Below are 15,407 nucleotides of genomic sequence, written 5' to 3' on the forward strand. Positions count from 1 at the left end.
GGCAATGTGTTTACTCTGACAGTGTATAATATAAGTTCAAATGATGGTGCAATTGCCTTAACACATGGGATGCATTGCACATATAATTAACTTAGTTATGCAAAGTGGTTTGCAAGAAATGGGGAATTCAGTTGCTCGTGTTAAGGACACAATGAGATATGCTTGTTTGCCAACTAAGTTGCAAAATTTCAAGAATTGTGCAGAGATAGACAATGTAAAATGCAAAAAGATGTTGTACCTTGATGTTAACACTCTATGGAATTATATTTATTTGATGTTAGATACAACTCAAAGATATGAAATAGCTTTTGATAGGTTTAGGGATGAAGATCTTTCTTTTAGAAGTGAGCTTGAGGCTAACTTCAAAGGAGGCATGTGATATTTTTGAAACTTAAAGGAGGTTTGTTGCATTTTCAAAACCTCAAGGGAGGTCTTTGTCTTTTTCCCAAACCTCAGGGGAGATGAGTCTCTTTTACCCTTATATTAATTATTGATCATGTTTTGAGTCTCTTTACCTATGTTAGCTAGTTTCCTAATTTTTCCTAATTTTATTAGGGATGTTATATTCTAAAATATGATATTCATCTTGGTCTGAAAAGCAAGCAATTTTAACCAATTGAATCAACTAGTCCAAATTAGTCAATAATATGACCATGATATGTGTTGTCCCCTTGACTTGTATTTTCTAAAAGTTCAAAGTGCATTATCACATTCTAAAATCTTAGTCCCGTTTGGGAGCACTTAAAAAAAAAAGTGCTTATAACACTTATCACTTAAACTAAATACTTTTGCAAAAAAGTGGTTTTGACTTGTACTATAGTAAACACTTATTAAAAATGATAGTGCAATTGCCTACATAAAAAATTAAAAAAAAAAACTTTCAAATTAGAGAAAGGGCATTCTTGGGGGCAAATTCATCCACATGGGATGCACTCCACATATAATTAACCTAGTTGTGTAAGATGGTTTGCAAGAAATGGGGAATTCAGTTGCTTGTGTTAAAGACACAATGAGATATGCTTGTTTGCCAACTAAGTTGCAAAATTTCAAGAATTGTGCAGAGATAGAAAATGTAGAATGCAAAAAGATATTGTACCTTGATGTAAACACTCTATGCAATTATATTTATATGATGCTAGATACAACTTAAAGATTTGAAATAGCTTTTGATATGTTTAGGGATGAAGATCTTTCTTTTAGAAGTGAGCTTGAGGCTAGGGATGCCACACCAAGTAGATTTGATTGGGAAAAAGAAAGTTTGATTGGGAGCACTAAAAAAAAGTGTTTATAACACTTATCACTTAAAATAAACACTTTTTGCAAAAAAAGAAAAAAAGTGGTTTTGAATTGTACTATTTTCCAGAAATTATAATGCTACTTATTTTATGGTCAATGAATTTATATATAAATTCCAATTATAATAAAAATTCATGAAATTTGGCATTTATGCCATTATAGAGTACAAAATCCATTAACTAATATCTAATGCAATTAGTGAATAAGAGAAACATATATATATATATATATATATATATATATATATGTTGCTGCTTGAAAATCAAACGACCTTCATGAATCGTCCCTTGATCACGATTACCTGAAAAAGATCAAATAAAAATGGCTTAGAGGACCCGGAGTGTGCCCCGGGGGATCATTCTGATGCTTAAGTAAGAGACTAATAAGAGGTTTTGAATTGCAACATTAGAAAGAGTAAATATGAGAATGAGATGCTTACCTTCTTTTAGGATCCCTTTTTATAGTGGTGGAGGCAAACCCTCATTCAACTTGACATTCATGGGGTATCTTTATGTCTAAGGAGTTACAACCAACTCATGGGGTTGCAAGTAACTAATGGGCGGTTATGTAAGCCATCAATTGCAATCTCCTTAATCGCACAAAGGATTATTGATTGTTTAGTGGGAGTTATGCGAGACACTCAACGTTACCCAAAGCTGACCTTATGACTGCTTGCCTCCATAGGCATATTTATAATTATGGGTGTACTAATTTTGGCTGTATCAGTTGCCCCCCGAATGCTCTCGAATATTTGAAGCAAGTTTTCGAGTGTAATAATTCCAACTAGTTCCTTAAATAACCAATAAAGGTTAATTCCAATTAATTTCGGCCCCATTCGGGTAGGTAGGCCTTCTAGCCGAAGTTTATTTGATAACCAGCTCAATGCGAGCTAGTTTTAATTCTTAATCAGCCCAATTCGAGGCAACGATTCCAGCCCCCAGCTTTATCCGAGCCAAGGCTGCCGCAATAGCCAGCTTAATCTGAGTTGGTTTCACTTACAATTGGCTCAATCCAAGGCAATCAGTGTTTTTACCTGGTTTGTTTTATACCTTTGCTCAATTCGAGTAGGATGCTTTGCAATTTCTTAGATTAAAGTTTATCTACCTCATGAGCTATGCTCATCAGTTTGGGCTGGTCTTCGGGTCTTATGAGTTGTGCTCATCAGTTGGGCCAGTTTTTCGAACATCATGAGCGGTGCTCATCATATGGATCATTATTGGTGAGCCGTGCTCACTCATTTGTTGCCTTATAAGTTGAGCTCATCAAATGGACCATTACAAGTGAGCCACACTCACTTATTTATGCCTCATGAGTTGTGCTTGCAAGTTTTTAGGGTCTCATGAGCTGTGCTCATCAAATGGGCCATTACACATGAGTTGTGCTCACTCCTTTGTGCCTCATGAGCTATGCTCATCAAGTGGTCAAGTCGTTAGGGCCTCATGAGCTGTGCTCATCATATGGGCCATTACGGGTGAGCCATGCTCACTCCTTTGTGCATTATGAGCTATGCTCATCAAGTGGGCTAGTCTTTAGGGTCTTATGAGCGGTGCTCATCAAATGGGTCATTGTTGATCTAAGTATGTTGATCCACACCTTTGGGATTTGCACCATTGGGATTTGTGTTATTAGAATTCGTGCTATTGGGGTTGACACCACTAAGGTTTGTGAACCGTGTGTCTATAGGTTGCTTCCTTCCCTTCCTTGGCCACTTCATCTAGGTTCATTAGATTTTTCCTTTTTAGATCGGTCCGACTCCTTCTTGTGGTCATGATCAAGGATAGAAAACCTCCTAAGGGCTCCCACAGACGGTGCCGACTGTTGCTTCCTAAAAATTGAACGGCCTTCACGAATTGTGCCTTGATCACGACCACTTGAAAAAGATCAAACAAGAATGACTTGGAGGACCCAGGGTGTACCCTGAGGGATCAGCTTGATGCCTGAGTAAGGGACCAATGAGAGCTTTTGAATTGCAACAGTAGAAAGAGTGAGTATAAGAATGAGATGTTTACCTCCTCCTACGATCCCTTTTTATAATGGTGGGGGCGAATCCTCCTTCAGCTTGACATTCATAAGGTACCTTTATGTTTAAAAGGTTACAAGCAATTCATGGGTTGCAAGTAACTCATGGGCGCATTAGGGATTATTGATTGTTTAGTGGGAATTATGCGAGACACCCAACGTTACCCAAAGCCAACCTTACGGATGTCTGCCTCGATGGGCATATTTGTAAATATAAGCGTACTGATTTTGGCTGTATCAATATATATATATATATATATATATATTTATATTCTATTAAATAATAATATAGTCTCCTAATATCAATACATATAATTGTGGCACTAAAAGTATTGTAACTTGTTTTGGTTGAATGTTCTAAAAATTTAGAATGTAATCTAAAAATTTGGACTTTGACCAATTTTTATAGATTAGGCTACATTAGCTGGTTGGTCAAACAAGAAACTGACTCCCTTTTTGGATTAAATCACATATCATATTTAATATTATAACAATTTGGATAAAATTAGAAAAATTAGAAGAATTAATTGAACATAAGTCAAACCCTCAATATAAATTTGAGTTTTTTTTTTTTATACATTTAGCATTCATATTTTACACAAAGAAGGACTAAAATTCTTTTATAATATTAATTTATGAAGTACGAATTTTGAAATTTTAGTTTAATTTTTTTGTAATACTCGCGTCTTTCAAAAATTACAGTCATGATAAAAAGATGATTTTTCTATAAATAGAAATAGATAGCTGAAAGCGTGTTAGTTGATTACTTAAATTTAAAAGTATTGAATTATGTTTTATTTGTTTATTACATGTTTAGCCTTTAAATTTGTATGAAAATTGCATATAATAAACATTTTTGTAGGATTATAATTATTAATTATTTTCTAAAATTTATTGTTATCATTTTTATTTTTATATGTTTTAAAAAAATTTAAAATAAGTATAAGTTTATATTGCCACGTTGATATCAACTAATTGATTTCAAACAATAGAGTAGTTGGGTTGGTCATGTAGAAAATTGGTAAGATTGGTTTAGTTTTTAAGCTATTATACTTATTTGATGGATTTCTCAATTTAGTTTATTAAATTGATGTTATTTTTTTAATACAATTGAATGAAAATAATTAAAAATATTATTTTTTTAAAGATAAAATGAATTTTTTGTTTAGTGTTGACTAATAAATGTTACTATGTTAATAAAATTAAATTCAAATTTTTTTTTAATATTTTTAAAAATTCAGAATGTGGCAAAACGAACAAGGGAGATAAAATCTCTTCGGATCTAAAATCTAAACAGATCTGGGTCCAATCGCCCAGTTGCCCATTTACGTCAGAGGCAGCATTGGAGTTGTCACGCATGGTGGTGTCGCTACTCGCTGCAATTGCAATTGCAATTTCAAGTTCACAGGCGGACCATTTTCTCGCTTCTAATTGGCCGACAAGATATCATCTCCATATCCATCCGCTGACCTACCGCTCTTAACACCAGCAAAACCCATCTTCAAAGTCTCTCTCTCTCTCTCTCTCTCTCTCTCTCTCTCTCTCTCTCTCTCTCGTGCTATGGAGACTCTCCCTTTAAACCAGGCTTCTTTGCGCCCTTCTCCGGCTAATCTGTGTCCTGGGTCAGTTTCAGCTCCTGTGCTCTCTCTACCGAAGCTGAAATCTCCTGCTCTTAGCCGCAGGAGAAAATCTCTGGTGACAAGGGCCTCTGTGGCTGTTCAGCAGCAAAAACAGACCAAAGTTTCGCTTATTAGAATAGGCACGCGAGGAAGGTACAATGTTTTCGATGCGATTCAATTTATGGGCTTCGTTTTATTTATGAAATTTTGCCAATTAGATTGCTGATTGACGTGATTGGTGCTTGAATAAATCACTTTCTTCCATTCTTAGGATGTCAGTATTAAGGTAAGTAAGCTAAGATAGCTAATTGAAAAGGTACTTTCTCTTCTTCCTATACGGAGGAAAGTAAAATGTAGCAACCCAATTGCTCAATAACTTCTAGCCATGTTTGAAAACTTTTACGAGTCCTACAATTATTTCAACATTGTTTAGACAATATGCACTTTTACATTTGTTTTGGACAGTGTTAAAGAGCATAGATGCTGGCTACACGTCATGTACATATTCAAAAAAATGTTGAATAATTTAGCCGTTCAAAGCTTTTGGTGTCTACATATCTAAACATAAACATCAAAGCATCAAAATAGGAATATTAAGGTGAAGATGTCATATAATAAAGATGTTAACACTTGTCACTTAGAGAACATGGAACAATCCTTTGGTTTATTAGGAAAAAGTTGGGTTTGCCTGAACTTGAGGGACAATTTTTTGGCATCTCTTTTTGTGGCCTTGACGGGAAGAAGGATGCTGTAGTATTATGGAAGTGTGCATTTTTTGCAGTGTTGTGGGGTTTATTGTTGGAGCATAATTTGCTTATTTTTTTTTGGGAAGAAGCTAAAAACATTTCCTTTGGGATTAGATTCACTGTTTATCCTTGTTTTGGTGTATTAGTTCAGGGTGCTTCAAGTGAGTGAGCTTCTCTAACACATTCAATGGGATTGGTTTTCTTTGGTGGTTTGATTGATGTTTTTCCTCTCTTTGTCTACTTTTTGTTGTGTTTGTTTTGACTTCTGAATAGGAAGTTCTCTCATTCTCCTTTTTGTACATTCTTTCTTCCATAATATATCATTTTCTTTTGGTTATAAAAAAATAAATCCAAATTCATTGTTTGTGTTAAATGTTATTTTCGTCTTTTAGTATTATTATTAAGTGTGTTAGTATGTTAATTCATGCGAGTCAGTAAGGATTTTATGGTCCTTAGAATGTATTTGATTTCTATTATAAATAGAGGGGGAGACCTATATTCAAGTAGGTCATTCATTTAATCAAAATCTCAACATGGTATCAGAGTGTGATCCAACCTAAACCTTGTCACACTTAGCTGTCGGAGAACACCTTCCTGCCGCTGCCCTTCTCAGACCACCTCCACTCTTTGTCATACCACAAAACCAACCATATAGCCAAAAATAGAACCCTTTGAAGCCAAACCCTACAAAACCCCATCACCGGAAAGTGCCCTATCCACCACCGCATGCCGATAGACTGTTGGCTGTCTTAACCCCATGCGCCGGCATGTGAGAGAGATTCCAACCACTTTTTTCTGATTTTTTCCTCTGCCGCCGTGTTTTGATTCCTTCCCTAAACCATATTATCAAGTTATTGGGCATATATCCAACCTTTTTCGACCATGCACTCGTGGTAATCTGTTGTTTGTTGTTTGGTGTTCTTGAAGGCTCTTGTGTGAGTTCTTGGAGCAGTGGCAGCATTTGTAAGTTGAGTTGTGAGGCTGCGACAGTGCTATATCAGTTGGTAAGTGGTTCACCTTGTCCGTGGTTGTTTTAGTGCTTCACATGGTGTGTGGTTGTCCCAATTAGTTTTGATTATTCTCCTTGTTTGATATTGGTGCGGTTGCTGGTTTGTGAGTGTTGGGATGGAGCCTATGAATCCCAAAAACATGTTTCCTTCATCGCTGTTATAGATAACAACTCAAAAGTTGGATAAAGAATTATGTTCAATGGTCTAATGTTGTTCGAGCTTATTTAGCAAGATTAGGAAAATTTGACCACTTGCTCCAATTTGATCCTTTTGATGACAAGAGAAAAAAGTGTGGATTCAAGAAGATGCCTTAATTGTTTCCCTCTTGTAGTATTCAATGGAGCCCCAGATTGAATGGATGTGCATGCATCTAGATACATGCAAGGATATTTGGGATTATGCAAAGCTTCTATCCTCTAGTAACATTATAGATTTATCCTAGAAGTACTTTCGGTTACAACAAGGAGACATAAGCATTGCAAATTATTATGGAGAAATGAAATGTATTCATGAGGAGATTAACGGTGTGCAATCCATAACTGCCAATGTTCATGAGATGCAGAAGCAGAGGGAGCAGATGATAGTTCTTTGGGTTTTAGGAGGCTTGAGACCCAAGTTTGATGCAGTTTTGTCCTAGATACTTAGTCGTGCAGAGTTGCATCATTTGCTGATGTTTATTGTTGCGTCCTTTGTGCTTCCTTTAGCACATATTCTCTTGCTCTTGTCTCTGGCTCTGAGAGGACAGCCTTTGCCATAGGGTGATTCTAGTTCCCTACCAAATAAACATAGAAGTTATTGAGGAGGTTTGAGCGATCGTGGTTGTAGAGATGGATAAGGTAGAAGCATCCTTGCCAAGGCACTCATTGTGGACAAGGTAATCATACTATTAAGCAGTGTTGGGATCTCCATGGTAGATCCTCATGTGTTGCTAATGCAACTACCATCGACTCCATACCTTTGGGGGCAGCCAATGCAGCTACCATTGACTCCACACCTTTTGGGTCAAGTGGGGGGCCATGTATTGTATTTGTGTTAGATGAAGAGTGTTCCAAGTTCCAGTAGTATCAAGCGTCACAACAAGCTTCTCTTCCCATTGCATCTCTTTCCCAAATAGGTAATACCATAGCATGCTTGTCATCCAATACTTCTCATCCTAGTCCTTGGGTTATAGACTCTACTGCCACTGATATGCCTAATCTTCGCTCTACTCTTCAATATCCTGCAAATTACCTTGTGTTACTCTTGTTGATGGATCCACCATTGTCGTCAGGGGAATTGGGACTGTAAATCCCACTTCTATTTCTCTTCTTTCGGCTTTGTATATTCCCAAGTTTCCTTTCAATATCATGTCTATTAGCAAGATTACTAAATCTATGAATTGTTCAGTAACATTCTTCCATAATTATGTGGTTATTTAGGATTTGAAGACGAGGAAGATGATTGGCAGAGGGTGTGAAGTTGGTGGACTATATCGCTTTGAGCCGCTATCTCCTTCTACCGTCTGTGTTGCTGCTGCCACACCTCTCCAAATTCATTGTTGCATTGGTCATCCTTAATTGGAAAAGTTGAAACATCTAGTTCCTGATTTGATCTTTGTGTCTAGTCTTGATTGTGAATCTTGTCAGTTGGGAAAGCATCATCATGTCCCTTTTGCTTCTTGAGTCAATAAATGGGTTGTAAGCCCTTTCATATTAGTTCATGTTGATGTTTGGGGTCTTACTAGAGTTGTGTCCAAGTTGGGTTTCCGGTACTTACCTTTGGGAATGATTATTCAAGGATGACTTGGCCATATTTAATAAAAATGGATTTGAGTAATTTTATATGTTTTGTGGCGTTTTTTTTTTCGAAATAAAGACTTAATTTGGTTTGCCAATTCGAATACTTCGAAGCGATAATGCTATAGAATATTTCAGTACACAATTCACTACTTATAAATTCACTACTTATATGACTCAGTTTGGTATTGTTCATCAATCATCCTGTGCTCATACTCAACAAAATGGATTTGCAAAGAGGAAAAATAGACATATCCTTGAAATTGCTCATACCTTACTTTCTCAAATGCATGTACTAAAGTGTTTGGAGTGATCGTGGGGTGGATAAGTTGGATCCTTGTGCTATAAAAAGTGTGTTTCTGAGCTACTCGTATACTCAAAAGGGATATCATTGTTCTAGTTCTACATTGCATTGCTTCTTTGTTTCTGCAGATGTTTCCTTCTTTGAGTCTACACCTTACTACACCTAGTTCCTGAGTGCTTCTGATCTCAATGAGTCTCTTTCTTTGCCTAATCTTCCAAATTCTAGTTTGTTGTTCTTGCCCAATCAACAACCTATATCTCCATGTAGTTTGAGTCCTTCTTATGGTCTCGATCGTCCTAATTTGTAGGTGAATTCATGGCGGTGACTCCAAGGAAGAGAGTTCCCTCTAGCTTCTACTACCGTGCCTTTGATATCCTTGTCTGATGATAATATTTCCCATGATGTTGATCTTGCCATTGTTGTCTGGAAAGGTAAACACACATGTACCCAAAATTCCATTTCCAACTATGTTTTCTATGATTTCTTATCAAATTCCTATTATTGTCTTGTTACTGCTTTATCATCTACTGCCCTTCCTAAATATGTTTTGGAAGCCTTAGCTCACTCTGGGTGGAGAAATGCCATGGTTGAAGAGATGAATGCTTTGCAGAACAGTGGTACTTGGGACTTGGTATCTCTTTCTCTTGACAAATCTGTGGTTGGTTGTCGCTGGGTATACATTGTGAAAGTCAACCCTGATGGTTTTGTGGTTGTTTGAACGCATGTCTTGTTGCTAAGGGGTATAATCAAGTGTATGGTTTGGGTTATTCTGATGCTTTTTCTCCTGTTGCCAAACTTACATCTATACGTTTGTTCATCTCCTTGGCTACCACTTGTCATTGGCCTTTGCATTAGCTAGATGTGAAGAATGCCTTCTTGCATGGTGATTTTGAGGAGGAGGTCTGTATGGAGCAACCACTTGGGTTTGTTACTTAGGAGGAATCAGGATTATTGTGTTGGTTCAATAAGACACCATATGGTTTAAAAAAACTCCTAGAGCATGGCTTGGTCGATTCGTTACTGTAGTACTTGAGTTTGGTTTTCGATGGTGTGCAGTGGATCACTTTGTGTTTTATTGTCATACTTTATCGGGTAGGATCCTTCGTATTGTGTATGTGGATGATATTGTTATTACAGGTGATGATGATAAAGGTATTTAGAGTCTCAAACTTTTTCTACAAACTAAGTTTCAAATCAAAGATTTGGGACCATTGAAATACTTCCTGGGTACATAAGTATTAAGATCTTGTATGGCAACTGTTTTGTCATAGAGGAAGAATGTCCTTGATTTGTTGGTTGAAATTGGATTATTGAGATCCAAGTAAGTTGATACGATCATAGATCCAAGCATCAAGTTAATGTCAGATATGGGTAATTTGTTGCCTAATTGTGGATGATACCGAGGACTTGTTGGAAAGTTGAATTATCTCATAGTCACTCGGTTGGACATATCTTTTGTGACAAGTGTTGTGAGCCAATTTCTGGATCCTACGAGGACAAGTCATTGGGATGCAGTAATTTGCATCTTGAGATATCTCAAAGGTGCACTTGGGGGAAGTCTTTTATATTGAGATCGAGATCACACTTAAATTCAGGGATATATAGATGCGGATTGGGTTGGGTTGCCTTCCGACCGAATATTCACTACTAGGTAACATATATTGGTTGGTGGTAATTTGGTTTCTTGGAAGAGTAAGAAACAAACTGTGGTGGCTGGGTCAAGTGCTTAATTAGAGTATAAAGCTATGACTCACACCATTTGTGAACTTGTTTGGTTGAAAAACATGTTGGAAGAATTGGGTTTTCCACTTAACTTTCAGGGTTGATGTGTGATAATCAAGCTGCTCTTCATATTGCCTTCAGCCTAGTCTTTCCCGAGGAAATGAAACACATTGAAGTTGGTTGCCATTTTGTTCAGGAGAAACTTGTGCAGAAGCTCATTACTATCACTTATGTCAAGTCCGATATGCAGCTCACTGATTTGTTAAACAAAGATTTGGGGAGTGCTTGTGGTAAATTTATTTGTAACAACCTAGGAGCATATGATATTTATGCTCCAGCTTGAGGGGGTGTTAAAGTTTATTTTAGTCTTTTAGTAATATTATTAAGTGTGTTAGTATGTTAATTAGTGAGAGTTAGTAAGGGTATTATGCTCATTAGAATGTATTTGATTTGAATTATAAATAGACAGAGAGGCCTATCAAGTTAGGTTATTCATTTAATCAAAATCTCAACAGTTTGAAAATTGATGCTCCCAAAACACAGCATAAAGAAAAAAAGGAGTAGAAGATGTGTTTGATGAGATTAGAAGGAATTGCAAGAATAAAAACTGTGCAAAATTCATAACCTACTTTGGATCTGGCCCTTGGGGGTGCACCAAAAAATAATTAAAATTTATTTTTACTTACTTTGTCAAATCCCTTGAAAAAGGAAATTTTTGGAAAATATTTATGTAGAAATCTTATTCTTTACAAAAAATTTTTATTATTATTTCATAGATTGAGAGTTAAAGTTTAAGATTCCACTCTAATCCTTTCCAAACACACTAGGGTTAATAATAGCTGCCATCCCTAAATTTAATGTGCCAAATGATATGAACTCTAGAATGGACCAACACCTTTAACTTATTTAATTTGAATGGCAAGAGCTTCGTTAATGTATACTTTGGATGATCACTTTTATGTAATAAAAATGAAAGAGTGGGAGTTATGACCCGCTACGTTCAATAATCATAATCTAAATTCATAGGAATCCTATTTAATTGAATAGAATTGCCATGTTGTTATTTTTAGAAAAATAAGCAAAAAACCATTTTGACTCCAATATGTGGAAAGATATTCTATTTGGAAGTCTTGGATTTAGGAATTAACTTAGAAATGAAGAAGGTCAATGAACTTTGAAAGCCTATTGAGCACCTTAATTTATCCTTCTGATCTTTAAAACACTGTACTGCAATCAAATCCCACAACACATGTGGTTTTAAATTTTTGCAAGATGCACTGCCTTTCCTTGGGGTTTGCTAAAAAGATGTTGACCTCCTTTAATTTTTAAAGAATAGTAGTGACCTACTGAGACATTTTTAATGCCCCCTCTCATTAGATTGTCATCTCTTATAAATACAAAAGTCTACTGGTGTGCTACACTTCATTAGAATTGGTATCGAAAATGTGAAAGGATTTGGAGAAATAAATATAGCAGCAAATACTCACCTTTCCACCCAGGTATGTATCTTCTTAGCTAGCTGTGCATTAGCCAGTGTGTTGTTTACATTGAAACTCATTTAGGAGTGGCATGTGAGCTTTTTCCGCAGGTAAGAATTTTTCCACTTATTATTTAGGGGGCCAAATTCATTCTTAACACAAACATATCCCACTGTCATAAGGGGTCAACTAATAGAGGAGGCATAATGTCATTATATTTGAATGCCAGCGCTGGTGTTATTTTTGGAAACCATGGAGACCTGCTTCTTTTTGGGAAACAACAGCTGTCAGTGTTTCGCCAAATTTGTTCCCATTTTTCGTAACTTGCCATTGCACAATCATGTGAAGGTCTTATATTTTTTACTTTCAAAGATGCCCCTCCATGTAATTTAGAACACCAAACTTGCCCTCCCATTAAATTCAAATAGAAATAGATACTAGAACCACCCTTTTGTTTCTTCTCTTTGTATCCGGTCCTTGCTTCTTTTTAGGATGATGTTTTATTCTCCCCATCATACTTCTATGTTTTCTTTGCAATATTTTTAATTCTTTTAAGAATGCCATGAAAGAGCTTGTTGGGGAATCCAAGGGAATTTCAGTACATCCTAAAAAAAGGTTGGTGGAATGAGGAGGAATGTAAAGTAGTTATTATTGAAAGAGAATATCATAAAATTCTCAGTTAAAATATTTTTTTTTTATCCAAAAATAAAACATGGAAAATTTGTTGGAGTGAAGAATGCTTTGAAAAAGCATAAATTTAAAAAAATGAGAAAATGGTTGGTCAGATATGTCAACAACTTATTTATTAACTTGTGATAAAAAAACAATTTTTAAGTTCATGTAGGTGCACAAGATATACGTAGTTGTGGGAAGAAGAGATGCAATTGAACTTGTGGAAAGAAGAGAAAAGAGGAATAAAGTTCAGATAAATGCAAAATGTATCGAAAGTGAAAATCAGTGTGTTAAGCAAGTAAGATGACATTGAAGAAAGGTAGAAGGATCATTTTTATAACCTAGAAACTTAAATTTATAGCTGAATAAATTTCCCTAAGTTTGAAACCATATTTATTTTTTGAAAAAAGAGCATGGAAAATTAGAGTGGCTTTAAGATAGATGAAAAATGGTACATTATAGGTATCAAATGATACTGATATGGAAACCTAGTGATGCTTAGGAGATATTTGGATAAAATGGTTGACTGCCTTGGTAGTAAAGACTTAAGAATAAGAAAATGACTAAAAATTGATAGAAATGCTGGTCTTTACTGTGTATAAAAGTGAAAGGAGATATTTAAAGTACAACCTATTGTGCAATCAAAATTTGACTCCATACTATTAGTTATAGGAGAAAAATCAAGGACATTCCATACAGAATGGGTTAGGTTAAATTGGAGAAGTACTATATCGTTGAATGAAAGGAACACTTCATAATATGATTGTTATACCTTTGTGATAAAAAAAGAAAATAAAAAGTGAATGATCAAGAGTGCATACCAGAATATGGATTCTCTGGGCAACGTTTCTCACATGTGTCTTGACTTGGACAGGATTCTTGTTTTTAACGATGAAGCTTTAATTGGGTACAGATGGTGAACAGGTTATAAGGGAGCAGAAGAAGGCTTAAGGGATAGTTTTTTTACCAATTCCAGCTTCATTAGAGCTACACTCTAATTCTGCTAAGATTTGGGTTATTAAGAGGTTATATCACAAGGATAGTGAAGCTTAAGATCTTCTGGATAAGATGGGTTTGGGATTGATTGCTTTTGGAGGCTAGGAAGTTAATTGGATTGTGGCAAGAGTAATAAGAAGGATAGAGGGAGTTGGACAATTCATGGTGTCCCATAAATTATGATGAGAAAGGTTTGAAAAAGGGTTTTACTGAATAAGCTGTTGTAGTTTCTTGGTTTTTCTTTTTGCTTCTGGAGCGTTGAGGACCTCTTGACCTCCTTTAGTTTCTGTCTCTTGATACTTTTTCTTTTGATATAAAAAAGGTGTATCCAAAAAGGGGATGTTGAAAGAAACCAGGTATAGATGGCTTGGACGTGTGGAGAGGAATAACATATTCATAAGTGAGTAATAAGGGTGCTGTAAATGTGGTGGTGCTATTAAGATAAGAGAAAAACCTAACCAATAGAATTGACAGCCTTAGATTGAGCTGAATGGAGAAAAAGGATTCATTTTAGCCAGCCTCAGCTAGTTGAGATAAAAGCGTAGTTGGTCATGCAGTCATCATCATTATTGTTATTGTATTTTTTTGATTAGCGGAATTCTTATGAATAGAAGCATACATAAGCGCACGCAAATCGGTTGGCATTTGGTTCTGCCTCTTTTTGTTCGTCTCCTTTTGTATCAAGTTCCACCATTTGCATTCATAATACGTCTGAATTTGAAAGCAAGTAGTCAAATTTCAACTGTCTCACATAAAGACAAGCACAGAGGAAGACTGAAAAATAAAACCGTACTGGTTAAGATCTTAAAAGGCACATTGCAAAATTTTTTAGAAGCTGTTTTACAAATGGTCATTGTCAGAAACCAAGGTAGCCTTATCAAATTCAACAAAATTCTAGGTGCATATGTTTTGAAAAGAGGAACTACCTTGTAAACAGCATCCATATCTTTCTCTCTCATTACAAGGCAAGGACAAAAACTGATGTTTTACTTGAAACGACTATCTCCCTATTCCTAAATTTGTAGGCCCCATTGCTCAAAATTGTTAGATCCTTCTCATAGTAAAGGATTGTCAAAATGGATGGTTTTAAATTATGTGACTTGGATTGGGGTCATCTACCTACTGCTTGCTACCCCATACTCTTCTTCCAAGCTGCGGAAACATTTTAAGAAGAAAATCAATGTGGTTGTGGTTTGCTATTGTATGTGAAATAATGAACCTAAAGCATACTGGTTTCTCTTATATGTTTCTTTATGACAGTTTCTATGCCCACATGTTTGACATATTACTTGTATCAATTCCATAACTAATATACATTGGTTAATTACGGGTAAATATGGTAATAAATCCAGAATCCTCCAGACTCTGACCTGATATAAATAGATCTCTAAAGAAACAGAGAAGAAGAATCTATCAGTAGAGGGAGGCTGCTGAATTCCTTAAAAAAAAAGGGCAGCCTGGTGCACAAAGCTCCCGCGTATGCGGGGTCCGGGAAAGGGGCGGACCATGATGGCTGCTGAATTCCTGATTTGATTTATTTATAAGATAAACTTGGAACAAGGCTAAGAGAAATATACTCCAGAGCCCTGATTATTTGATGAATTCTTTATTCTTCAACAGATATAATTTACTTTTTCCATCATAGATGATATTTCTACACTTACTAAGGACCCTGAATGATTTTTGATGTCTAATATAAGAACATCAAATGTGTGTGAAATGCAGCATTGTTATTGATACCTCCATCCCGCAATGGTATGTGCAAGAATG

General features: G+C 35.9%; 1 protein-coding gene across 1 annotated transcript in view; it reads left to right on the forward strand.

Annotated features, from left to right (window-relative positions):
• The first annotated feature begins 4,592 nt into the window (after positions 1 to 4,592).
• Positions 4,593 to 15,407, forward strand: part of LOC131153088 (porphobilinogen deaminase, chloroplastic) — a 32,276-nt gene continuing 21,461 nt past the window's right edge. The window contains exon 1 of the mRNA XM_058105129.1: positions 4,593 to 5,087. Within this exon, the coding sequence (XP_057961112.1) occupies positions 4,876 to 5,087 (212 nt within the window). The 5' untranslated portion in view covers positions 4,593 to 4,875. The remainder of the gene's footprint in view (positions 5,088 to 15,407) is intronic.

The sequence above is a fragment of the Malania oleifera genome, chromosome 4 (genome assembly GCF_029873635.1).
Source record: "Malania oleifera isolate guangnan ecotype guangnan chromosome 4, ASM2987363v1, whole genome shotgun sequence".
NCBI classification, from domain to species: domain Eukaryota; kingdom Viridiplantae; phylum Streptophyta; class Magnoliopsida; order Santalales; family Ximeniaceae; genus Malania; species Malania oleifera.